A 24,289-nucleotide genomic window follows, 5' to 3' on the forward strand; every position below is an offset into this window, starting at 1 on the left:
CAACTGACTTTTTTCTCCTTACATTCAAGATAGTTGAATCCAGATCAGAGTTTCAGAGTCTGAGAGAGCCTGCCTCATAAATCTAGAAGCTCAGATTGGAGACATGGGGTCTTGTAAGGAGCAAAGCTGGGAAAAATTCAGGCTGGGATTACCCAGAGATAAACCAGGCCCTGCAGTGGAGGTGAGGTGCCTGAGGCCCAATGAGGTGAAGAGGTTTCCCTGAGGCCATGTAGCTTTTAGGAGATGCAGCAGGCTAGGGGCTTGTTCAACTGGCTTTACCATGAAACCCCACCCTGTGCAACCCTGAGGGGGAAAGAATGTTGACGGGCAACTGCTACCCATTACACACTTAAAACTTCAGTTCTTGCCAGCCCAGGGTGGGTGGTCCCAGACAACGCAGTCAGTTGGCAGTGAAGGGGAGGATCCAGGACTGTGGAGCTGGCTGGAAAACCAGGCTCCCTGTGGCTTGCTGCAGGCAACTGCTCCCTCTCCTGGGTGATGTAAGCCATTCCCTAGGGTGGGGACCACTGGGCTATTTCGGGAAGTTGGGATGAGGCAGATCTCCTGGCAACAAAGATGCAACTGAGTTGGTGGAGTGATGGAGAAAGGCAGATAAGATGAATGTCCTGGCTGCCTGGAGGGCTACAGGTTCTTCCATTTCAAAACACTTCCACTCAAATGATTCTCAAAAGCTCATGTCCAGGTCAACCTATGCAGTCCAGCCAAGCTTGTCCCAGATTCTGGATGTGTGGGACATTGCAGGCGGCTTTTGGCCTTGAAAACTCCAGTGCTTCCCTCAATCTTGAATAGCTAACCGAACTTGCATTTGCAGACCTGAAATATTCCTGCAAGATACCTATGACCTTGTCTATTTACTCTGAGGGACTGGCTTCCAAGAAGAAAGCCATTCACAGATCACTCCTTCATAGGATATCTGCCACATTAATTTACCTCACCAGAGATCTCATTTGCACCCATACATGGGTGCACCCACCTTTTGCAAAGCCCTTTCTGGTGTTTCTCAGCCATCTCTAACCCCATTCAGATCCCTTAGGAGACCCTTCCAGTCATCACTAATTTCTCAATCTACAGATGTTTGACAGATCCTAAATTCCCTCAGGTGTCCATAACCCATTAAAGACCTCTTCATCTCTTCTCGGACTCTGCTCAATCTCTTCCAGATTGCCCACTGCACATGTCCTCCACTTTTTGTAGGTTATTCACTGGGCCTCATTCCGCCTCTCTAAGGTCCTTGGGCACCTGGGCCCCCTTCTGAGTTTTCTTCTCTTTGGGGCTTGACCACAAATTTTGCTCTTAAATTCGGAGCTGCCGTTGGAGGGCAGCAGCCACCATTTGGTTGGACAACTACAAGTCCCAGAAATGCCTGCGGCGTGCTGCCGGGGAAGGGGGAGGGGCTTGCACGCAGGCTATGCCAAGGGAGCGGAACAACCCGCCCTTTGCCTTCTGGGTAATGTAGTCCTACAAGGCATAAGCGTAAAGGCTAAAGCGGTTGTTTTGTGTCCCCTGATTCTTGCAATCAAAAACAGACCGAGCTGACGGAACTCTCTTTTAGGTGCTCAGAAAAGACAAATCCGTATAAACACAAGTTCGAATTAGAAGTGCAATACGGAATCTCCATTTCCTACCATTCTCCAGGCTGGAGGGAAAAACACGCAGGAACTCTGTTTCCCACCATCCTCCAGGGCTGTTATCTTTCCGGGTATCGATAGATAAAATGAGTGCACACACACACACACACACACACACACACACGCACACGCACACGCACACCAGAGAGGCTGCTTCTTGCTGATGCAACACATCAACAACAGCAACAACAGAATGTCCTAAAGCGGTAGACGGCACTCTTTCCTTCTTTTGGTGCTCATTTTTCATGATGCTACCTATATTGCTAGACGGAAAAAAAAAAAGAAAGAAAACAAATCCTGGGAGACTCCACTAGGAACTTTTGCTTCCCAGGCACTTTGTAGACGCCACTGCCCCACTCCTGATCTGTGGCCACAAGGAACTCAAAGGTTCTTAAGACTTCTTTTCCCAGGGGGTCACAGTCCAACTGGGGTTCCCGCGTAGGACCTGAGGGAGAAGGAAGGGGCACCAGTCTCTCGTGGGAACTGCTGTCCTTAACCTTTGTCCCACACCCTCCCGGTGGCACTCCACTCTACCTCCCAGCAAGCTGCTGATCCTGGTCTCACAAAGGGTCAGGATCAGCTTTATACTTTTCCCAACATGCTTCGGGCGTCTCTAGTAAACCCCGCCTCTCCATCACCCGGAGGCTGCCTTGAACTTCACTTCCCAGAAGACACCAAGATCTCAGTGGAACAACCTGGTGTCTACTACAACTCCCAGCAGGCACTGCGGTTCGGCATATAAGGCCCGAGAACGTGATGTCTACTCCATTTCCTGGTCTATCTCTAGAATCCTAGTATCTAACTAGGGGGATTTGGGACTCCATTTCCCGACGTGCTTTGATAACTGCTTTACACCTGCAATGCGGGAGAGGGTGTGGCGCCGACTCCATTTCCCGGCTTGCCTCACGGACCAAAATTGCGTGTTGGCTGGCGCGGACTCAATTTCCCAGAGTGCACCTGGCGCCGGGAGTCACCCATTGCCAAGAGGCTAAGAGAACGGACTGGACTTCGTTTCCCGGCGTGCATTTAGGCATACTCAGCTCCGGGATGGCACGGCTGCAACTTCATTTCTGAGGTACTGCTAGGGGCTCTGTGTTGCTGTCGTGGAGGTGGCTGTTTTCCATTATCTTTCAGGGTTTGCGTTACACATAAACAGTTGACAGATTATCCAAGGACTCTATTTCCCAACTTGCACAGCGACCATCTTCTCCCGCCCTCGCCCCCCCTCCCCCTCTGAATCCACTGCGGACTCCATTTCCCGGCGTACCACGCGGCCCCTCCGTGAGTGTCGAGGGCGGCGACGGCGGCGCGGAAGGCAGGCGGACTGCATCTCCCGGCGTGCCCCGCGGCGGGCGCTGGGCCGGAGCCGGAGCCCGAGCGGCGCGGCCTGGAAGAGGCCGGAGCCCGGGGGAGGCGGCGGCTGCGGCTGAGGCAGCCCGGGCAGCCCGAGCCCCGAGTCCTGGGCCTGCGCTCGGCGCCATGAGCGGCGGCGGGCCTTCGGGAGGCGGCCCTGGGGGCTCGGGCCGGGCGAGGACCAGCTCGTTCGCTGAACCAGGCGGCGGAGGCGGTGGTGGCGGCGGCGGCCCCGGGGGCTCGGCCTCTGGCCCAGGCGGCACCGGCGGTGGAAAGGCGTCAGTCGGGGCTATGGGTGGGGGTGTGGGAGCCTCGAGTTCTGGGGGTGGCCCCAGCAGCAGCGGCGGAGGTGGCAGCGGCGGCCCTGGCGCGGGCACCAGCTTCCCGCCGCCCGGAGTGAAGCTGGGCCGTGAGTACCAGGGGCGCCCGTGTGGGGTGGTGATACTGGGTTCTCCAAGCCTTTCAGACGTCTTCCCTATGCCCAGATGGGAGTTCGAGGTCACTGTGCCTCTCCCAAACTGAGATCTCACGAATCTGCCTGCCAGAGAAAGGAGTTTAGTGGTTTACCATCTCTTGGAGTTTTAGGATCACAATTCCCACCACTCAGAAAAACAGGGGTCACAGATCCCCATTCTTCCCATACCAAGATCTTGGCGCTTTAAACCTTCAAAACAAGAGAATTGACGTTGCCATCCATTACGGAGCAGGATCAGATCAGAGGTCAGCGTCACCCGTGAATGAGGATCTAGGATTATTGTTCCCTAAAAGACCAAGAATAGGATTGCCATCTTCCTAAAACAAAACAAAACAACAACAACAAAAAGATGGGACAATCTGCATTTGTTTCCCTTCAGAGGATGGACATTTGCACTGACTATTATCTTAGAAGTAAGAATTTGGGGTTACCATGTCCCCAAGGAACAGGGCCAGGCTTAAAATACAAGGCCTGATACCCACCCAAAATGTGTTAAGTTGTACATCCAATTGTGGAAATATATAGTTACTGCTACTTAGAAATAAGGAGAAACTGACCAAGTCAATTGTCACTGTTCTTTAAAAACAAAAAAAGAACCAAAATTTAAAAAAAAAAACAAAACATGGTTTGAAAAAACTCCTTTAGTAAAAGAATGAGGGTGGTGGATCCTAACTATAAAATATGGATCTGAGGTTGTACCTCTGTTCGTTGTGGGGAGTGATGTCATTGGCTTTGAAATGGTGTGTGTGGGGGGGAACATGTCCAAAAGCTCTATAAGATTATCTTCCTTCAAAAGAAGGTGTCATTGACCCTTTGAAGTGGACTTGGTTCATCAGTTTCCCAAAGAAAAGGGGTCACCATCCTTTGGGAATGGTACCAAGGTTTGCTGCTGTTTGGAGAGCAGGAACTGGAAATTGGAGCTTTTCACCAAAGCCTCAGCCTTTAGGACAACAATTAGGCTCTCTATTCTCAGGGTTGGTGCTGCTGTGGACCACACAGGTTCTGTTTTAAGGCAAACTATTAGGGTACTGGTCAGAGCACTAGTGCTTGTAGTTGGAAAACACACTGATTTCCGTCACCAAGAAATGCTGAACCTAGCAGGCTTTGACAGTGGCCATTGCTGAACCAGTGAGAAGCCTTTCAGGTGAACTCTCCCTTGAGTGACTGTTGGGTGTGCCTACCATACAGAAAAGGCTAGAGGACTTGTGTCCAGAGCATATAGACTCAACACCTGAGGATATTGGTATCTTCCAATGTCACTTGAGGGACAGTGACTTACTGATCCCTAAAAGTGGAAATTAGGGTTTGTTAATCCATAAGTGGCAAAAGGTCTGAATATAGTGTTTTCTTATTTGGGAAAAGGCAAGACTTAAGTCTCTTTGAGGAAAGCTTTAGTCCCTGGAAGGTATAAGTTCACAGAGATAGGGAAGAAAGAAGTCTCTGGGAGTTTTGTCATTTGTTTTGTATTTTGCTGTATTGAAAATCAAGCCTTGTGCCTCCTTGAGCAGGTGCTCTACCACTGAGCCTTCCCCCCAACCCTAATGAGTTTCTTGCAATGCTTTCCCTTCCTTCCCACAGCCCTGGAAAGGGTGATGGCCAGAAGGCGAAAGCCAGTGGATTGAGTGTCCTCTTTGTTCCCCAGGTGACAGCGGGAAGGTGACCACAGTGGTGGCCACCTTAGGCCAAGGCCCAGAGCGCACCCAGGAGGTGGCTTACACAGACATCAAAGTGATTGGCAATGGCTCGTTTGGGGTTGTGTACCAGGCACGGCTGGCAGAGACAAGGGAGCTGGTGGCCATCAAGAAGGTTCTCCAGGACAAGAGGTTCAAGGTAGTTTTCGGGGGAATGGAGATGAGGTTTGGGGATGGGGTGTGACAGGTGGGAGTGCCTGGAGCCTCGGGTTTCAGAGGGGACCAAGTCAATGGCAAATGGCAATTTCAAGGAGGGCCAAAAGCCAACATGTATTGGCCATTTGCTCAGAGTGTTTGATTAGCATGTTCTTGTTTCATTTGCCTGGAAGTCCTCAGATGGTAGGCAGGTGGTGGTATTCTTATTGTAATTATGTAAGTAGACATGAAACTTGTGAGCACTCCATGCAGTAGTAAACCCTGGCCTGTTTGATTCCCAAGCCCTCCACTTCAATCACTTGATTACAGTTCTTCCAAAGGAGGAAAAGAGGTTGGCGAGGCCCGTGCTTCTGGCCGGAAAGGTTATAATGCTGCCCCAGATGTTTGGGCAGTGCAAGATGGAATCCAGCCTGCCACAGTGCTCACTAAAACACCTGTTTTGGTGTGGGGCTCTGTCTGCTGCAGAAAGGGTAGCCTTTTCCACTTATAAGCAGAGGTGCCTGTGAGCTAGCAGAGTCTCAGTGCACTACCTGAGGAGATGGAAGTAGAGGAATAATTGGAGTCTGGATTTGAGAGCGCAGTACGTAGGTCAGGTCTGGATCTGGGCAGTGAAAATTGCTGGGCCAAAGGATCTCCACAGTGCCAGCCAGAAGTCATAGAGTTGAGTTTCAGAAATGAGAGGGATCTGCAAGCAGGAAGTCCTAAGGGCCCAGAAGAGAACAGAGAATGGGGAGAATGCTGGGGCATTGGGATTGGAGGATGAGGATTACAAACCAGGAGTCTGGGATTTAGGTTCTAAGCTAAAGTTCAAAGTCCCAGATGCATCCAGGAGAAGCAGTAACAGTAGTAAGAGTGGAGGGACTGCAGTGAGTTAGGCTGTTGCTGGTCTCTCGTTGCCTGTGCCAAGTACAGTAGTGAGCCCTAGGTGGACATCTCATCTGATTTCTCAAGAGAAGCTGAAAACTGGCTAAATGAAATCATAAGTTGGGGCTGGGAATGTGGCTTAGTGGTAGAGAGCTTGCCTAGTATGCATGAAGCCCTGGGTTGGATCACTCAGTACCACATAAACAGAAAAAGCTGAAAATGGTGCTGTGGCTCAAGTGGTAGAGCTTATTCTTGGACCCAAGGACTGGCAAAAAAAAGAAAGAAAGAAAGATGCTCAGGGAGAGTGCCTAGGCACTCCAGCCTCCAAACTGGCAAAAAGAAAAAGAAAAAAAAGAAAAAATAAGTTGACTTCTTCACTTCCTATTTTTTTGCTGGTTAGTTGTAGATAAGATTCAGATTTATTTGCTTAGCCTAGCTTTGAACTGGGATCCTCAGACTCAGCCTTCTGAGTAACTAAGGATCCCAGGTGTGAGCCGCTAGTGCCCAGCTATAATTACTTCACTCTTAAAATATTATTATTATTGTTAGTGTTGTTTTTGGGTACCAATGGAAGGGCCTGAGTGCTATCCTTAGGTTTTTTTGTTTTTTTGGTTTGTTTGTTCTTTTGGTTCAGGGTTAGTGTTCTACCTCTTGAGCCATAGCTTTTTGGTGGTGAATTGGAGATGAGTCTTATGGACTTTCTTACCCAGGCTGGTTTTGAACTGCGATCCTCAGATCTTAGTATCCTAGCATCCTGAGTAGCTGGTGTTACAGATGTGAGCTACCAGCACTTGGCTCCCTGCGCTCTCCCCCCCCCGCCCCCCCCTTTTTTTTTTGGTGGGTCATGGGCTTGAATTCTGGGCCTGGGCACTGTCCCTGAGCTCTTCAGCTCAAGGCTACTGCCCTACCCCTGGAGCCACAGCCCCACTTCCCATTTTCTAGTGATTAATTAGAGATAAGAATTTCTGGGTCTTTAGTACCTGGGCTGGCTTTGAACCTTTATCCTCAGATCTTAGCCTCCTGAGTAGCTAGGGTGACAGATATGAGCCACTGTGCCTGGCTTAATTTCACTTTTTTTTTTTTTTTTTTTTTGGCCAGTCGTGGGCTTGAGCTCAGGGCCTGAGCACTGTCCTTGGACTTTCTCAAGGTTAGAGCTCTACCACTTGAGCCTCAGCACCATTTCTGGCTTTTTTCTATGTATGTGGTACCGAGGAATCGAACCCCGGTCTTTGTGCATGCTAGGCAAGCACTCTACCACTAGGCCAAACTCCTGGCCACTTAATTTCACTTTTAAATATCAGCAATGAGTTGAAATTGTCTGTTCCTCCAGGCCTGGACACTGTCCCTGAGCTCTTTTATTCAAGGCTCTACCACTTTGCACCATAGCTCCATTTCTGGCTTTTAAGGTGTTAATTGAAGACTTATGGCCTTTCCTGCCTGGGTTAGCTTTGAACCACAATTCTCAGATCTCACCCTCCTCTAAGTAGCTATGATTATAGGCATGAACTACTAGTGCCTGGACTTAATTTCACTTTTAAATATTTATTTATTTATTTAGTTAATCTATTTCTGGTCCTGGGGCCTGAACTCAGTGCCTGGGCACTGTCCCTGTCCCTGAGAGCTTTTGCTAAAGGCTAGCTAGCACTCTTCCTCTTTGCACCACAGCTCCACTTCAGGCTTTTAGATGGTTAATTGGAGATAAGAGTCTCATGGCCTTTTCTTCTTGGGCTGGCTTTGAATCTGTATCCTCAGCTTTTTTTTTTGTCAGTTGTGGTGCTTGAACTTTGGGCCTGCGCACTGTTTTGAGCTTTTCAGTTCAGGGATACCACCCTACCCATGGAGCCACGGCACCATCTCCCATTTTCTGGTGGTTAGTTGGTGAAAAGTCTCACAAACTTTAGTGCCCTGGCTGGCTTTGAACTACTATCCTCAGATTTCAGCCTCTTGAATAGCTAGGATTACAGGCATGAGCCACTGGTGCTTGGCTAGACTTTTATTGATTGATTGCTTGGTTGATGGGATCATGTATAGAGGGGTTACAGTGACATTTGTCAGCTGGTAGGTGCATTACTTCTCACACATTGAACCCTCAAGGCCACCACCCTACCCCTTGAGCCACAGTGCCACTTCTGGTTTTCTGGTTGTTAATTGGAGATAAGAATTTCACTATCTTTAGTGTTTGGGCTGGCTTTGCACTGAGATTCTCAGATCTCGGCCTCCTGAGTAGCTAGGCTTAAAGGTAGGAGCCACCGTGTCCAGCTGCTTTTCTGCTTCTTAAGTAGCTAGGATTATAGATGTAAGCCGCCAGTGTCTGGCTTTTTCTTTTCTTTTTCCTTTGGTTTTGCATTGGAATATAAACTCCACTTTGCACTTGCTAGACTCACTTGAGCAGGTCTCCAGTCTAATTAGTTGGAAAACTAAAAACTTGAGTTGAAGAAAACACATCTGTGATCTGGGATTAACCAATTCATAAACTAGGCTTCCAGTTTGTGTGTGTGAGAGGAAGGAAGGGGCTTTCGGGAGAAACAATGGGTGTGGGTGTGCACTCCCCAGGGCTTTGGGCCCGGAGCAGCTGCCTGCCCTGCTTCTAGCAATGGGAGGAGGAAGATTGGTTGTTTTGTTGATTCTTCCTTTGCCCTCAAGAACCGAGAGCTGCAGATTATGCGGAAGCTGGACCACTGCAATATTGTGAGGCTGCGCTACTTTTTCTACTCCAGTGGGGAGAAGGTGAGACCTTGAGGTGTCCTGAGTATTGGCGTGTGGCTCCATTTTCCTGCTTGCCTTTACCCCCCCAGATCCAGTCCTTCCTGTCCCCCTCCTTCCCCTCCCCTCTTCACTCTTCCCTCACAAGGCTGCCCTCACACCTCTCCTTTGCTGTCTATAGAAAGATGAGCTGTACTTAAACCTGGTGCTGGAATATGTGCCTGAGACAGTATACCGGGTGGCCCGCCATTTTACCAAGGCCAAGTTGACCATCCCTATCATCTATGTCAAGGTAGGCAGTCAGGCTATTCAAGCTCTGGGGCCCTGGATTTTTTTTTGGGGGGTCCCCCTCCACTTTTCTGGTTGTTGTTGTGTCATGGGGCTTGAACTTGACCTGGGCGCTGTTCCTGAGCTCTTCAACTCAAGGCTACCTCCCTACCCTTGAGCCAAGTCCCGCTTCTTGTTTTCTAGGGGTTAATTGGAGATGAGTCTCAGGTCTTTTTGTGCCAGGCTGGCTTTAAACCTTGATCCTCAGATCTCAGCCTCCTGATTAGCTAGGATTATGGCATCCAGTCCCCTCCAGTTTCTGTTGGTTGGTTTGGGAGGCTCCCTTGCCCTTGGCGTTCCCAGGCAGAGTTTGTTGAACACAGGAAGGTGTAGCCAGGCAAGGGTTAAGTCAGGGTGGCACCCTGTGAGGAGGCTGCTGGGAGTCCACTCCCCCAGGAGCCTAGTAGCACTGGAATTGGTGGGTGAGCAGGGGCCAAAAATGCAGAGATGTGGCTACCGAGGTTAGAGCCCTGCCTTTGGCACCTGATTGGGGGTGAGTGGGAGGAAAGTTGACAGCCACACTGCAGAGCCAGCTGTGTACCTTCCTGCACCATCTGCAGTGCATTCCCCTCACCTGGCTGTGGGCAGTGCAGCTTCTCAGGAAGTGGACAAGCCAGTAAATGAGTGAAGTCCATGACTAACAGCAAGGGCAGAGGGACAGAGGCCATGACACCTGTGGCATTGCAGGTGGGTGGGTTCATTTGCTAGAGGTTGCTCAAGCCCTGCTGCTCCTAGTTTTAAGCACCTTGGCACCTGGACAAGATGACACTGACACAGGCTGTAGTATGTATGGGGGCTGCTGGGCCTCTCCTCTCACAACAGCCATTCTCTGGTTGGGCAGAGTTGCATGGTGGCTATTGGTATACTGGGCCACTGCAGAGCCATTCCAGAGGCAGAGCTGGTGGGATGGACAGAAGCTATGAAAGCAGTGAGCTACAGCCATACTCCATAGAGGGGGTTTTGGAAACATGCAGCTCCCAGCCTAGCCTGGTCCAGGAGTGAGAAAGATCAACACTCCTGAGGGGCCAGGAGTTTGGCCTAGTGGTAGAGTGCTTGCCTAGCATGCACGAAGACCCGGGTTCAATTCCTCGGTACCACATACATAGAAAATATGCCAGAAGTAGTGCTGTAGCTCAAGTGGTAGAGCTCTAGCCTTGAGAAAGCCCAAGGACAGTGCTCAGGCTAGTGCTCAGGACAGGACTCATGGCTAGTGTATCTTTCTGATGGAAGAGCCAGTGGCTTTTGATGAGGGGGAGAGGCCTGGCTCCCCTGCCTGTCTTATTCCTCAGGTTTCCACTATAGCAGTGGCAAGAGTTGATTGTGGGCTGGAGCAGGGGTCAGTGGCAGGTCTCCATGCTCTGACCGGCAGTCTCAGAATCCTAAAATGAGAGTAGGACCCAGTGGTCTGAAAACAAAGTCCCTAAAGGTCAATTGAGAACCAAGGAGCATGGAGTTGCTGATAGGGTGAGTGGCTGGGAGGCTTCTTCAGGCTGAGGTTGTTCACTGGGTCAGTGGTCGGTCATGCAGGTGGACTGGGTACAGTTCAGCTGTCCCCTCTTGCTCCAGGTGTACATGTACCAGCTCTTCCGGAGCTTGGCCTACATCCACTCCCAAGGTGTGTGTCACCGTGATATCAAGCCCCAGAACCTGCTAGTGGACCCCGATACTGCTGTCCTTAAGCTCTGCGATTTTGGCAGGTAGGCCTGAACTGGGATGTGTGGGGTGGCTTGAGTGAGGGGACCCCGACCTTTGGTCTGTGCTTACCCTCTCCCATCTCTTCCCTCAGTGCAAAGCAGTTGGTGCGGGGGGAACCCAACGTGTCCTACATCTGCTCTCGCTACTACCGGGCCCCAGAGCTGATCTTTGGAGCCACCGATTACACCTCATCCATCGGTTCGTGATGGAAAGTGGGGCTGGGGGATGGATGGCAGTCTTGGAAGGTTTAGAGTTGTATGCCAGGCTTTGTGATAAAAGCTTTCTATCTTTTTTTTATTTTAATTGTCAGGATCATGTATAGAGGGGTTACAATTACATTCGCCAGGTAGTAGGTGTATTATTTCTCACACATTGCTACCCCTTCTCATGCTTTTGTCCCCATTTCCCTCCCCCACTCCTTCCCTTTTTTTTTATTGTTATGTGCCAGTCCTGGGGCTTGAATGATGGGCCTGCTGTCCCTGAGCTCTTCAGCTTTTTTTTTTCTTTTTTTTTTTTTTTTTTGTGGGTCATAGGGCTTGAACTCAGCCTGGTCGCTGTCCCTGAGCTCTTCAGCTCAAGGTTACTGCCCTACCGTTGAGTCACAGTCCCACTCCCCATTATATAGTGATTAACTAGAAATAAGAGTCTCATTGTCTTTAGTTCTTTAGTGCCTGGGCTGGCTTTGAACTGTGATCTTCAGATATCAGCCTCCTGAATAGCTAGGATTACAGGCTTGAGCCACCGTGCTGGTGTGAGCTGGCTGGTGTGCTGGTTTCAGCTTAAGGCTACCATCTTACCCTTTGAGCCACAATGCCACTTCTGGTTTTCCTGTGGTTAATTGGAGATAAGAGTCTTACGTACTTTAGTGCCAGGGCTGGCTTTGGACCGTGATCCTCAGATCTCAGCCTCCTGAGTAGCTAAGATTACAGGCATGAGTCACCTTGCTTGTCCCTGAGTTTTTTTTTTTTTTTTTTTTTTTTGCCAGTCCTGGGCTTAAGCTCAGGGTCTGAGCACTGTCCTTGGATTTTTCTCAAGGCTAGAGCTCTACCACTTGAGCCTCAGCACCATTTCCAGCTGAGGAATCGAACCTGGATTTTCGTGCATGCTAGGCAAGCACTCTACCACTAGGCCAAACTCCTGGCCCCCTGTCCCTGAGTTTTTGTGCTCAAGGTTAGTGCTCTACCACTTGAGTCACAAATCCAGTTCTGGCTTTTTGGTGTTTAGAGATAAGTCTCAAGACTTTCCTGCCCTGGCTGACTTTGAACTGAGAACCTCAGGTCTCAGCCTTGTGAGTAATGAGGATTACAGGAGCTACTCGCTCCCAGCACAGCTTCATCTTTACCTGATCCCCACAGGCTTAGGAGGCTGGGGCTAGGGCATATTATTTTAAATGACCCAAGGCTGGGAGCCATGAGTCCACACTCCCGCCATTGCCTTGCTGGGATGGGCAGGGCTTGGTCTTTGAAGGCTGACCTGACTCCAGAGTCCATCCAGTTCTGAAACCTCCCAGCCAGCCCTCTGTTCTCAATAGGAGGGGAAGAGCTGGTGACCTTGGGGGAACTGACAGGCAAGGGTTTGCCAGCCCGGGGGTTTGGCCTGCTTCCAGGGCCTCTGTCCTCTGTTGGTGAGAGTGATAGTGCCACCTTTCAGGCATGAAGGGAAGCTGAGAGTATGAAATGAGAGATTGAATCCCCCCCCCCCCAGTCCTGGGGCTTGAACTCAGGGCCTGGGCACTGTCCTTGAGCTTTCTCAAGGCTAGTACTCTGGAACTTGAGCCACAGTGCCACTTCTGGCTTTTCTGTGGATGTGATACAGAGGAATTGAACCCAGATCTTTGTGCATGCTAGGCAAGTAGTCTACCACTAGGCCACTCCTGGCCCTGAGATATTGAACTTGAAAGAAATCAGCAGTTCAAGAGACTGTGTGTTCCTTCCTGCAATTCTGTACCTACAGAGTGGTGAGGGGAGGCTAGGGTACAGGGCTTCCCCTAGGCGGGGAAGGGGCTGGGAGATGGGTGAAAAGGGCAGTTCAGGATTTAAGGCTTTTCATGCCCCCTCAGCCCTCCCTCCCAGCAGCTCAAAGGACATGTTGGTATCTGTTGGCATTTGGACCTCATTTGGTTGGTCTTCTGAGTCTAGAAGTAAAGAAAGTATTCATTGGAGATGATGAGGCTGGAAACAAAGCTGAGTTAGACTCTAGCATGGGATTCTGCATGACCTTGGGCTTCCTCTGTGGCCTGGGAAAATGGGGCTCCTGACACTTGAGGATGACCTAGAGGAACAGAGGTGTTTGCAAGGGGATGGGCTTGCAGGCGCGCATGCCTAGTCCTGGACATGAATCCCTCTGCAGATGTGTGGTCAGCTGGCTGCGTACTGGCTGAGCTCCTCCTTGGGCAGCCCATCTTCCCTGGGGACAGTGGGGTGGACCAGCTGGTGGAGATCATCAAGGTGAGGGCAGGGCCAGAGGGTAAGGGGGTGGGGCTGAAGGATTGGGCCTGGGTCTGACATCCTTCCCGCTCTGCAGGTCCTAGGAACACCAACCCGGGAACAAATCCGAGAGATGAACCCCAACTACACAGAGTTCAAGTTCCCACAGATTAAAGCCCATCCTTGGACAAAGGTAAAGCCTAACGAGGAACTCAAGACAGTGTGGCCAAAGAAGTTGAGGAACCATGGGTAAATGGAAGATTGCTATTTTTTTTTTTTGCCAGTCCTGGGCTTGAGCTCAGGGCCTGAGCACTGTCCTTGGACTTTCTCAAGGCTAGAGCTCTACCACTTGAGCCTCAGCACCACTTCTGGCTTTTTTTTCTATGTATGTGGTACCGAGGAATTGACCCCGGGTCTTCGTGCATGCTAGGCAAGCACTCTACCACTAGGCCAAACTCCTGGCCTGACTGCTATTTTTCAACCAGGGAAACTGAGGCTTGTGGTAGGGTTCATACAGTCCTGGGACCTGGATCAGTTGTATTCTCATTTAGCATGTGGGCTCTGGTAGGAAAGGCACTGTTGCCAGTATGAGAAAGCCGCTCACCTTCATGACCTTCCCCTCAGGTGTTCAAATCTCGGACACCGCCGGAGGCCATCGCGTTGTGCTCCAGCCTGTTAGAGTATACTCCATCCTCGAGGCTCTCCCCACTCGAGGCCTGTGCCCACAGCTTCTTTGATGAACTGCGGTGTATGGGAACCCAGCTCCCCAATAACCGCCCTCTTCCCCCCCTCTTCAACTTCAGTCCTGGTGGTGAGTGCACAGCTTGGCACCTGTAGAGTGGGCGTGGGAGTCACAGAGGGATAGACAGAGGAGGGGCTTGGTACTGGAGGTGGGAGCTGAGCTGGTACAGGCAGGCCTAGGAAGATACCCTACTCATCCTCCCACATGCACACATATACACTCGGGGGCAGCACTTTGATCTGCCTTGTGCTAGGCTCTTCCTAGTTTTACACTTGCAGTCTGTCGACAAATGCTCACCAACTGGCCTTACAGCACAGCATGGCCGTTTGATGCCCCTGAGTAATTGTAACTGGGTTTCCAGACAGCCTGCCTTCTCCCTGACTGCACATGTTAATTCCTCTCTAGAACTCTCCATCCAACCGTCTCTCAATGCCATTCTTATCCCTCCTCACTTGAGGTCCCCACCGGGCACTACTGCCCTCACCCCGTCCTCACAAGGTAAGTGGGGGCCATCAGCTAAGGGCTAAAGCAGCCCTTCTGAATTTGGGTAAGGGGAATGGTTCCGTGCTGGAATTTCCCGCAAGCATTTTAATCTGTTGACTTTTGGTCTTTTGGTTTTGGTGCCAGTATCAGAGCTTGAGCTCAAGGCTGGCACTCTGACACTTTACCACATGAGACATACCTTCAATTCTGGCTTTTTCTTTTTCTTTTTTTTCTTTTTGCTGGCTAATTAGAGATTAGAGTTTCAGAGTTTTCTACCTAAGCTGGCTTCAAACCGTGATCCTCAGATCTCAGCATTCTGAATAGCTGGGATTATAGGTATGAGCCACTAGCTCACTAAAATCTATTGACTCTTTGCTGACAAATTTTACAACTGTGTCAGAATTGCACGTTTGTATTTAAATGCTAACTGCTAAACCAAAGAAATATGTTTGTGCTTGACCTCACCAAATAAAGAGATGCCCACATTTGAAAATTGTGCCATTTTGGGTTTAAAAAAAATCCCATTTCCTGTTTCTTTTGGGGGGAAGAAAATCAGACTGGGTAGCAGGGAGTCTGCTCTTCTCCCAGCTGGAAGCTGTACTTGGCTGCCCAGGCCCCTTTCTTACTTGATGTGAGCTATTACATAGTTAGGCTGGCCTTTTGGCATCTGAGTTTGCAACCTGGGCTCTAAAATGACAATTTCCAATTTTTATTGCAGTATTATAGGAGATCCTACTCTTCCCAGGAGTGGGGTGGGGTGGGGTGGGGTGAGTTCTGAAGGCCAAGGCTAATTGTCCATTTCTTCCCTCCCCTTCTTTCAGCTTTAACTGAGACTCAGACCAGCCCAGACTGGCAGTCGGCTGATACTGCACCTGCCCTCAGTAACTCCTCCTGAGGGCCCCACCAATTACCCTTCCACATCCATCTGGGAGCCCCAAATGGGGCTGGGAAGGGGGGGGCCATAGCCCATCGAGCTCCTTCCCCGGCTGGGCCCCTAGACTAGAGGCAGAGGTAAATGAATCCCTACCCCCACCTCTAGTCCCTCCCTCACCAACCTCACTACGGTGGGCTTTTTAAGAGGATTTTAACTGGCTGTGGGGAGGGAAGAGGAGGAGAGAAGGATGGGGATTGGGGGTTTTGAACACCTCCTAGCCCTTGGTTCCCTCCCTTCCCCCCAGGCCCCACCTCTTCCCTTCCAGTGTCCCTTGTAAATAGACTCAGCCCCTCCCATCTCTCCTTCCCTGGCCCCCTGGGTGTAAATAGATTGTTATAATTTTTTTCTTAAAGAAAACGTCGATTCGCACCATCCAACTTGCCCCCTTCGCCTACAGCTGTATCTCCCTTCCTCTGCTCCCATGGCTTCCTCCCCCTTCTCCCCACCCTGGAGGGCCAGGGGAGTGGGGAGAGCCCCTGGTGTCTTAGTTTCCACAGTAAGGTTTGCCTGTGTACAGACCGCCGTTCAATAAATTATTGGCATGAAAACTTGCTTCTTGCCTGTGCCTGTTTCCCACCTTCACTGGGGGGAGGGAGGGTTGGGCGTTGGAGGGCTGCAGGGGTCAGGAATGAGTTGTATCTAAGGCAGGGGAACATTGGGAGGCCTGAGGTCTGGCCCTGACTTCAAGCCTAACCTGGTACCCAAATGCTCCCCTCTGCTCCTCTCCCAAGGAGCCTGAGCACAGCAAAGGCCTACGGAACCCACCCTGTGATAACACATGAATCATCTACTGCTTAGGGAGGGGGGATGTACACCCCCAGACTAGTGGGAGGGTTGGGGATAAGAGGGGTTGAGGCCTTACATAGGACTTAAATAGCAGAGTCAAGACTAGAACACAGGGCTGGTCCAGGAAAACTATCCAGCCAAGACATAGTCGCCTACAGACTCCAATGGGACTCGGGTAACCTCGCCTCATGTTGGGAACGAACAGGCTTTCCTCCTCACTTCTGCATCTTTTTACTGCCCAGCGTGGACCCTGTCGCTTCCTTGCTCAACACCAGCCTGGACTTCACCTTTTGTAAAATGGATTCATCGAGCAAGCAGATTAGACAAGGGGAAAGACAATTAGTCTTGGCCAGGGGTAGACTACGTGGTCACTTCTTGCTTCCACAGCCCCTTACTGGGCATCTCCAGGAAGACCTGAACACCCCCCACACCACCACTCAGCCTAACTCCCAAGTCCTCCTTGGTCAGTCCCAGTTCCAACAGCATTCACTCTGCTTAGCCTGCTGAAGCAGCAGGGGCTATAGCCTGGGAGACTGACCCACAGTGATCAGTACAACCTCTTAGGGAAGAGCTCCCTCTGAATACCCTGGGGATCCTGTCCCGAAGGCCTCTGATCTTAAAAGGCCCCCTCAAATCCCCACTAGGGACACTGGCTTACTTTCTTGCAATCAGGGTGAGTTCTTACACAGCCCAGTCCTCATGGGGGTTTTAGATCTCAATCATCATGACACAGTCACCGTGCAATCCTGGCCTTGAGGAGCCACTTAGTACAAACGTCACAATGCTTCTGTCCAACTGTGAGGCCTTGGGCCAGTCTCTGTCCTGTGCTTTCACCTGTATGACAGGGATGACATGATGCATCTCAGGCCTGCTGGAATCTTAGAACCGTACAGGGCCAAGTGTGGTAACTGCCAATGCAAGCAGTCGATGCTGTTATTGTATTTGTGGATAATTACATGTGCTTTAAATATACCAAGGACTCACCCTTCTCATGGTGCTTGCTGACTGTCTGCAATGTTCTTTTCCACTAGCAGATTGATTCCTATTTCCAGGACTACTTCTGGGTAGTCTCTTGTACTCCTGACCTTTTACCTGGGAGGAGCCTGCACAAGCCACCACAGCCCAGGGGATCCTCAGGTCTGACTCATCTCTGGCCCACAGCGCCACCCTGCCTGTGTAGGGGAGTCCTTAGCATATGCAGGCTGAATGAAGCAATAAGACACCATTAGAGAGCAAGCTGTTTGTACTTGTGTGTGCTCCTACCAGACCAAGCATGCCCGAGGGCAAAGCCTGTACCTGGCTCACTCCTGGGTCTCCAGCAACACCCAGTCTGGAAGCCAAGTACCCAGGTACTTACAGATTTCCTTCCACGTGGTCAACAGTGACATAGTGACCAAGAGCCAAGTCCTGGGTGCTCAAAAGTCCAGGGAAGGCAGGGGCCGGGGGCGGGGGAAAGCAGAGCATCTGAAGAGGTATATGAGTGTGCCCAACACATACCTGGCACATGGTTTGTTACCTGATGTTGCCCGGCCAGGATGATGTGGTGCAAAGAGCTTTGGCAAACCCCACTTGGCAAGGAAGTGGGATAGATCACATCACACTTCAGCTTCAGTTTCCCCTCAGGCAGAGAAACCTGGCAGGGCTCTTCTGAGGACTCCATAAAGGAGGCCACAGTGGATCCTGGCACATGGTGGGTGCCATACCAGCTTGCCAGAAGGTTCTTCTTTACTCCCACTGAGGTACCTGCCCTTACTCTTAACTAAACCCTTTCCTCAGGGCTCCTTCCACTAGGTCACACGAAGGCTGTGTCCAACTGCAGCAGCCCGCTTGCTTCGCTGGCACCCAGTGCAGCCTGGCACAGCTGCAGAGTATCCTCCAGCGCCAGGGGCTGGGAAGTCTCAATGATCGCAATGGTCTCCCCCAGCTCCGTGCACATGATGGTCTGCTGTGGCTCTGGGGGCGGAGGTGGGGCGGGAGGTGGCGATCTGGGGGGCTGCAGTGTCATAGTCCTGGCACGGGCGTGAACCCGCTGATGTAGTCGCAGGCCCGCCATGGCGCGGAACCAGCGGCCGCAGGTCCCGCAGTAGTAGGGGCTCTTGTTGTAGAGACCTGTGATGGGGAGGCGCGGGGCGCGGGCAAAGGCCACGGGCCGCAGGTGCAGCCGCCGGTGCTGCTGCAGGTTGGAGCTCTGGGTGAAGCGCTTGCCACAGTCCAGGCATTGGTAGGGACGGACGCCCGTGTGGGTCAGCTGGTGGCGGCTGAGGTTGGCCAAGGAAGCGAAGGTCTTCCCACACGAGTGGCACTGGAAAGGCCTCTCCCCTGTGTGTGTCCGCAGGTGGTTCCGTACGTGCACTAGCTTCTTGAAGCCCTTGCCACAGACGCCGCAGCGGTGCCGTCGTTCCGGGGGGCCGTGCACAGCTCGACGGTGCCGGGAGAGTCGAGAAGCGGAGGCAAAGGACTTGGAGCACTGTGGGCAGGGCAGCTGGGCAGGAGGGGGCGGCGCCGGGGGCGGTGCTGGGGGCGTGGTCTCTGCAGGGCCTGAGGGGGTGCTTGCTGGCGGGGTGGGGGTCCCACTTTTCCCAGCGTGGGTCCTTCGGTGGTAGAGGAACTTGGTCATGTTGCTGAACGTCTTGCCACAGCGACAGCGGTGCAGTGGGTTGGCGGTGTGAACCCGCCGGTGGGCCACCAGGGTGAGCTCCGTGCCAAAGCCACGGCCACAGTCCACACAGAGGTAGCGGGCCTCCCCTCGGTGCAGCCGCTGGTGCTGCTCGAGAGAGGCGGCCTTCTTGAACACCTTGGAGCAGGTGGTACACTCGTGTGTGCCTCCCACGTGTGCCCGCCCGTGGGCCAGCAGCCGGTTTGCAGAACTGAAGCTGCGCTGACACTGGCTGCAGTGGAAAGGGTGACTGGCTGAAGTCGGGCCCCGCGATGTCCTCCGGTGTCGCCGTCTTGCCCCTGATGTGGGACAGCGCTGGGGACAATCCCCACAGCCCTGAGCCCGGCCATCTGTAGACTTGTCACCCCCAACCGCGGTGTCATCAGCAAGCTCCTCCTCTTCCTCTGTGTCTTCCTCATCCTCCTCTTCCTCATCCTCCTCTTCCTCCTCTAATCCATTGCGTTCTTCTTTCTCCAGGGAGTCGAAGTGAGTGCCCTGATGCTCCAAGAACTCCTCAGGGGTGGCACAGAGCGTGGAACATTCAGGACACTCATAGGGCTCCATCTTGACGGGGGGTGGTAGAGGTGGGGGAGGCAAAGGAGGTGGCACTGGAGGCTCAGCCGTAGGAGCGGAGAGGTGCTGAGTCTTTCGGTGTGCCACCCACAGCTCAGGGGAGGGGAAGAGCTCCTGGCAGTCTCCACACTGGTATTGGATCTGGCTTGCAGACTCCTGGAGGTGGGCATCCTGGTGGGCCAGGAGCTCGCTAGGGGACAGGATGAGCTGGCTGCACTCTCCACACTGGAAAGGCCCCTCCTCTGTGGCTGGCACAAGCTCTGGCTCCAGGCTGACGTCATGTGTGGTCAGTGCCTCCTCCTCCGACACAGTGGCCACGTGCTGCTCCTGGTGAGAGAGGACTTCCTCCAGGGTGTTATACAGGCTGCCACACTCGGAGCACATGAACTGGTGGTGCTGGAAGAAGAGGGACGAGGCCAGGGCCTCTCCAGGGGTCATCTCCGTCACCTCTGTGGCCATCTCTGCCAGCTCCCCTAACAGAGACGTTGACATCTCCACTGCCCCTTGTGATGGGGTCAGCAGCTCAGCCACCTCAGCCACCACCTCAGCCATCTCAGGGAAGGCAGTGCCTGGAGAAAGAGGCAGGGACCAGTGACACACCAGAACTGAGGGAAGATGGGGGATCTCAAGGAGTGTCCCCACTGCCTACTTACCTCATTACTTACCAGTCTCTGTCAGCCACCACCCCACGTCTTAGACCAAAGTATCTGCCTCAATCTTCCAGGACCCTGTATCGCTGAACGTCATCACAGCCATAGCAGCCAGGCATCTGCAGGAGACAGTGAGCCCTCACAACCCAGCCTTTCCTGCTCTTCTCTCCCAGTCACAGGCTTTTCTGAAAATACATTGTATTTCTTCTGGCCTCACAACCTTTGCCTGCACAGTACAATTTCCTCTTTATGCAATGCCTCCCAGCAAAGTGTGTAAGGCCCTGTCACCAGACTTCCCTCAGTCTACCTCTGAACTCCATTGCTTGCATATGTGCTCTCTCAGAAATTGTTTCCACAGGCCTGGAGTTTGGCCTAGTGGTAGAGTGCTTGCCTAGCATGCAAGAAGACCTGGGTTCAATTCCTTGGAAGCACATAGATAGAAGTGATACTGTGGTTCAAATGGCAGACCACTAGCCTTGACAAAGGCTCAGGACCTGAGGTCAAGCCCCAGGACTGGCAAAAAAAAAAAAATTGTTTCTACAGGTGAGAAATGGAATTGAAAAGTAGGATTGACTATAAAGCCCTGGTATCTGATAAAGGTTATTAGTAAGAGCCGCTGTTTGCAGTTCCCCGAAAGTTGAAATTTAGGTTCCTGGTTGCCATTAGAAGCGGGAGGCATTTTAATGGAAGAGTATCCAGGTCCTGATTAGAACAGTTTTGGGAACTACTACAAGACTCATTTGGTGACTCTGATCTTTGACATTTTGCTATTTGCTCTCCCAAGTTTTCTTCTCTCTTTAGTATGCCAGTACTAGGGTCTACCCTCAGGGCCTGGAAGCACTGTCCTTGGGATTTTTCCTCAAGGCTAGTGCTCTGTCACTTCAGCCACAGCACACTTCCAGCTTTTCTATGTATGTACCAAGAAATCAAACTTGGGTCTTCATGCATGCTAGGCGCGTAATCAACCACTAGGCCAAACTCCCAGCCACTGGTTCTTGGGCTTTCTCAAGGCTAGAGCTCTACCTCTTGAGCAACAGCAACAATTCCAGCCTTTTTCTATGTATGTGGTACCGAGGAATCAAATGCAGGTCCCTGTGCATACTAGGCAAGTACTCTACCATTAGGCCAAACTCCTGGCCAATGTCCCTTAGCTTTTTTGCTCAAGGTTGGCTTTTTTTACTTGAGCCACAGCTCCACTTCTGGCTGTTTGGTGGTTAAGTGGAGATAAGAATTTCATGAAGTGAGCCAGACACGGTGGCTCATGCCTGTAATCTCTGCTACTCAGGAGGCTGAGATCTGAGGATCACTGTTCAAAGCCAGCCTGGATACTAAAGAATGGGACACTAAAAGATGGGAGAATGTGAGACTCTTATCTCCAATTAACCTCTAGAAAACAGGAAGTGGCACTGTGGCTCAAGGGGTAGGTCGGTAGCCTTGAGCTGAAGAGCTCAGGGACAATGCTCAGGCCCAGAGTTCAAATCCCAGGGCCCACTGGGAGAAAAGGAAAAAAAACCGAATTTCATGAAGTGGAGCTATGGCTCAAAGTGGTAGAATGTTCACCTTGAGCAAAATGGCTCAGGTTCAGCACCCAGGCCCTGAGTTCAGGCCCCATGGCTGCTAACAATAACAACAACAACAAAGGTAGCTAAATAATACTTCTGACTTCTGTCTGGGTCACTGTGATAATTAAGTGAGATAAGTTATTTAAAAATACTTTGTACATAATGAAATTCTAAAAATATATTTGCCAGACTGGGAATATGGTTTAGTGGTAAAGTGCTTGCTTAGCATTGCATGAAGCCCTGGGTTCAATTCCTCAGTACTACATAAGCAGAAAAAGCTATAAGTGGTGCTGTCGCAAGTGGCAGAATGCTAGCTTTGAGCAAAAGAAGCTCAGGGACAGTGCCCAGGCCCTAACTTCAAGGCTGGATTTTCCTGCCCAGGCTCACTTCAAACCATGATCCTCAGATCTCCGCCTCCTGAATAGCTAGGATTACTGGCATGAGCCACCAGTGTCCAACAATTTTCTTTTCTTTTTTTAAAACCTCTTTTGCATGTCATCTATTAATGGCAGAGACAAGTGGAGTTTAGCTCACCATCCTGTATACAGAAGTTGCTCATATATTCAGCTCCCAGAGGGCAGAGAATCATGACCAGCAGGCATACAATAGGTATTTAATAAATGACTAAGGAAACATGAGGCCTTGGAGATTTGACCTTCTTGTGCCCACTCCCTTTCTTCCAGACCAACTTTCCTGTTCTACTGTGTATTCCTACCATTCACCACCAGCACAGGGCTCTGCTTTTAGCTCATGCCCAAATAAAGACCCCCAGAGATAAAGAATTCACAAAGGGCATGAGAATGTGGCTTAGGGATAGAGTGCTTGTCTAGCATGCATGAAGCCCTGGGTTCAATTTCTCAGTATCACGTAAACAGAAAAAGCAGGAAGAGGTGCTGTGGCTCAAATGGTAGAGGGCTGGCTTTGAGCAAAAGCTCAGGAACAGTGCCCAGGCCTTGAGTTCAAGTCCTAGGACTGCAAAAAAAAAAAGAAAAGAAAAAAATTCACTAAATCATCTCAAGCTAAACTTTTCCAATCCATTCCAAATCTGTTATTTTAATTTTTTCTTGCCAGACCTTAGACACTTTTTGCTCAAGGCTAGCGCTCTGCCACTTGAGCCGATGCACCACTTCTGCCTTTTTCTGTGTAGGTGGTGCCAAGGAATAGAACCCAGAGATTCGTGCTTGCTAGGCGAGCACTCTACCACTAGACAAACTCCCCTAAATCTGTTTTTTGAGTGGCCAGGTCCTGTTCACAATTCCATACAGGATCGTCCTGCGTTTGACTACTCAACCAGTGAGGGTGTGTGTATATATACAGACTTCCAATTTTCCTCTGGGAAAGAGGAAGCTCTCAGAAACCCTCAGAAAGGAGAATTCGTCCAGGGCTACAAAACTTGCACAGACTACTCCCCGCTCTCCTGGAAAGTGGCCCAGGGGACTCAATATTATTACTTTCCCTCATCTTACATTTCTCATTCCCAAATCTGAATGACGCGTCTCTGGAGGGAAAGAATGGGGGTGGGGAAGCTTTCCCATCCGTAAGGACTTTCAGGTAAAAGAACCTTACCAGGAGGCCTGAAAGTTTCAACTTTCCCACTAACAACCCCTCTTCTTCTTTTAGACTCTTCTGGGTGGTCCGGTCGGAGTCGCTGCGGGGGAAGACGGGGGCCTGCTGGGGGCCGGCACGACCCAGAAGCTCCACCAGGCCCCCCCCACCCACCCAAGGGACCCAGGAAGCAGCACCCTCCTCCCACCCACCCGGGCTCCTGCCCCGAGCGCAGGCCCCAGAGCTCTTCGATCCCCTCGTGTCTCCCTCGCTTTCCCCTTCTGCCCTCCTCCAAACGCCCAGCGCCCTTTTTCCCACCCCACCCCCCATGGCGCCTGCACCCACCTCTCTTGTCTCCAACAACCCCGGCCGCTCTCTTGACACAGACCCTCGGGCTCCCGGGCGTGTAGGACCCCTTACTATCCACGCCTCCCATTGGGCGGCACCTTTACTCGTAACAGCCAATCCGAGCCGGCAGCGCAGGGTACGCGCCCTCGCGCCTGCGCGTTGGCGATCAGGCGGGGCTCCGGGAGTTTCTCCACGCACACACGTCTGCGCCCCGGTGGGCGGGCCCTGGGGCGAAGAGACGCGCCTGCGCAGTTCCTGCTTGGCGGGTGCTTTCCTGCCGAGTTGGAAAAGTTCAGGGAAGTGGGCGCCCTTAGAAAGCGGGGAGTCCTGGAGGGACGTTGGCGGCGGGAAAACTTTGGCAGAGGTGTCGTTTCTTTCCTTTTTATTCTCTCCCCTACCCGATTATCATTTTTTTTCCTTTTTTTTTGTGGGTCGTGGGGCTTGAACTCTGGGCCTGGGCGCTGTCCCTGAGCTCTTTAGCTCAAGGCTACCGCCCTACCCTTGGGAGCCACAGCGCCACTTCCCGTTCTCTTAGTGATTAACTGGAGATAAGAGTCTCTCTGGGGCCGGGGCTGGCTCTGAACCTTGATCCTCACATCTCAGCCTCCTGAGTAGCTAGGATTACAGGCGTGAGCCACCACACCCAGCTAGCTTACTTTCTCTTTTATTAC

At 51.6% G+C, this 24,289-nt stretch overlaps 2 protein-coding genes across 4 annotated transcripts; one reads left to right on the top strand and one right to left on the bottom strand.

The window, feature by feature from the left end:
• Positions 1-3,010: 3,010 nt before the first annotated feature.
• Positions 3,011-16,046, top strand: Gsk3a (glycogen synthase kinase 3 alpha). The gene is made up of 11 exons (XM_090322857.1): positions 3,011-3,411; positions 5,120-5,307; positions 8,832-8,915; positions 9,073-9,183; positions 10,785-10,915; positions 11,005-11,111; positions 13,263-13,360; positions 13,437-13,532; positions 13,964-14,150; positions 14,487-14,579; positions 15,386-16,046. Exons 1-11 carry the CDS (start codon positions 3,129-3,131, stop codon positions 15,457-15,459), a joined length of 1,452 nt encoding a protein of 483 aa, XP_090178983.1. The 5' UTR covers positions 3,011-3,128; the 3' UTR covers positions 15,460-16,046.
• Positions 16,047-17,509: 1,463 nt separating this feature from the next.
• Znf526 (zinc finger protein 526) lies at positions 17,510-23,706 on the bottom strand. Of its 3 annotated transcripts, none has more exons than XM_090322840.1 (2): positions 23,616-23,706; positions 17,510-20,082 (listed from the first exon to the last, which is right to left on the bottom strand). In XM_090322840.1, exons 1-2 carry the CDS (start codon positions 23,704-23,706, stop codon positions 18,077-18,079), a joined length of 2,097 nt encoding a protein of 698 aa, XP_090178966.1. In that variant the 3' UTR covers positions 17,510-18,076. The 3 variants fall into 3 exon arrangements, with proteins under 3 accessions (XP_090178966.1, XP_090178964.1, XP_090178965.1); XM_090322838.1 differs by lacking the exon at positions 23,616-23,706 and adding an exon at positions 20,179-20,267; XM_090322839.1 differs by lacking the exon at positions 23,616-23,706 and adding an exon at positions 20,167-20,260.
• Positions 23,707-24,289: the final 583 nt, after the last annotated feature.

Source organism: Megascapheus bottae, chromosome 31 (genome assembly GCF_031878675.1).
Source record: "Megascapheus bottae isolate mThoBot1 chromosome 31, mThoBot2.hap1, whole genome shotgun sequence".
NCBI lineage: Eukaryota > Metazoa > Chordata > Mammalia > Rodentia > Geomyidae > Megascapheus > Megascapheus bottae.

What these genes read in the sequence shown, in the direction of transcription:
- Gsk3a (XM_090322857.1), top strand. Translation starts at nt 3,129, where the DNA reads ATGAGCGGCGGCGGGCCTTCGGGAGGCGGCCCTGGGGGCTCGGGCCGG. An exon ending in GCCCGGAGTGAAGCTGGGCC is followed by an intron (nt 3,412 to 5,119) that starts GTGAGTACCAGG and finishes TTTGTTCCCCAG; the next exon opens with GTGACAGCGGGAAGGTGACC. An exon ending in TCCAGGACAAGAGGTTCAAG is followed by an intron (nt 5,308 to 8,831) that starts GTAGTTTTCGGG and finishes TTTGCCCTCAAG; the next exon opens with AACCGAGAGCTGCAGATTAT.
- Znf526 (XM_090322840.1), bottom strand. Translation starts at nt 23,706, where the DNA reads ATGGGAGGCGTGGATAGTAAGGGGTCCTACACGCCCGGGAGCCCGAGG. An exon ending in GGTTGTTGGAGACAAGAGAG is followed by an intron (nt 20,083 to 23,615) that starts GTGGGTGCAGGC and finishes CTCTTTCTCCAG; the next exon opens with GCACTGCCTTCCCTGAGATG.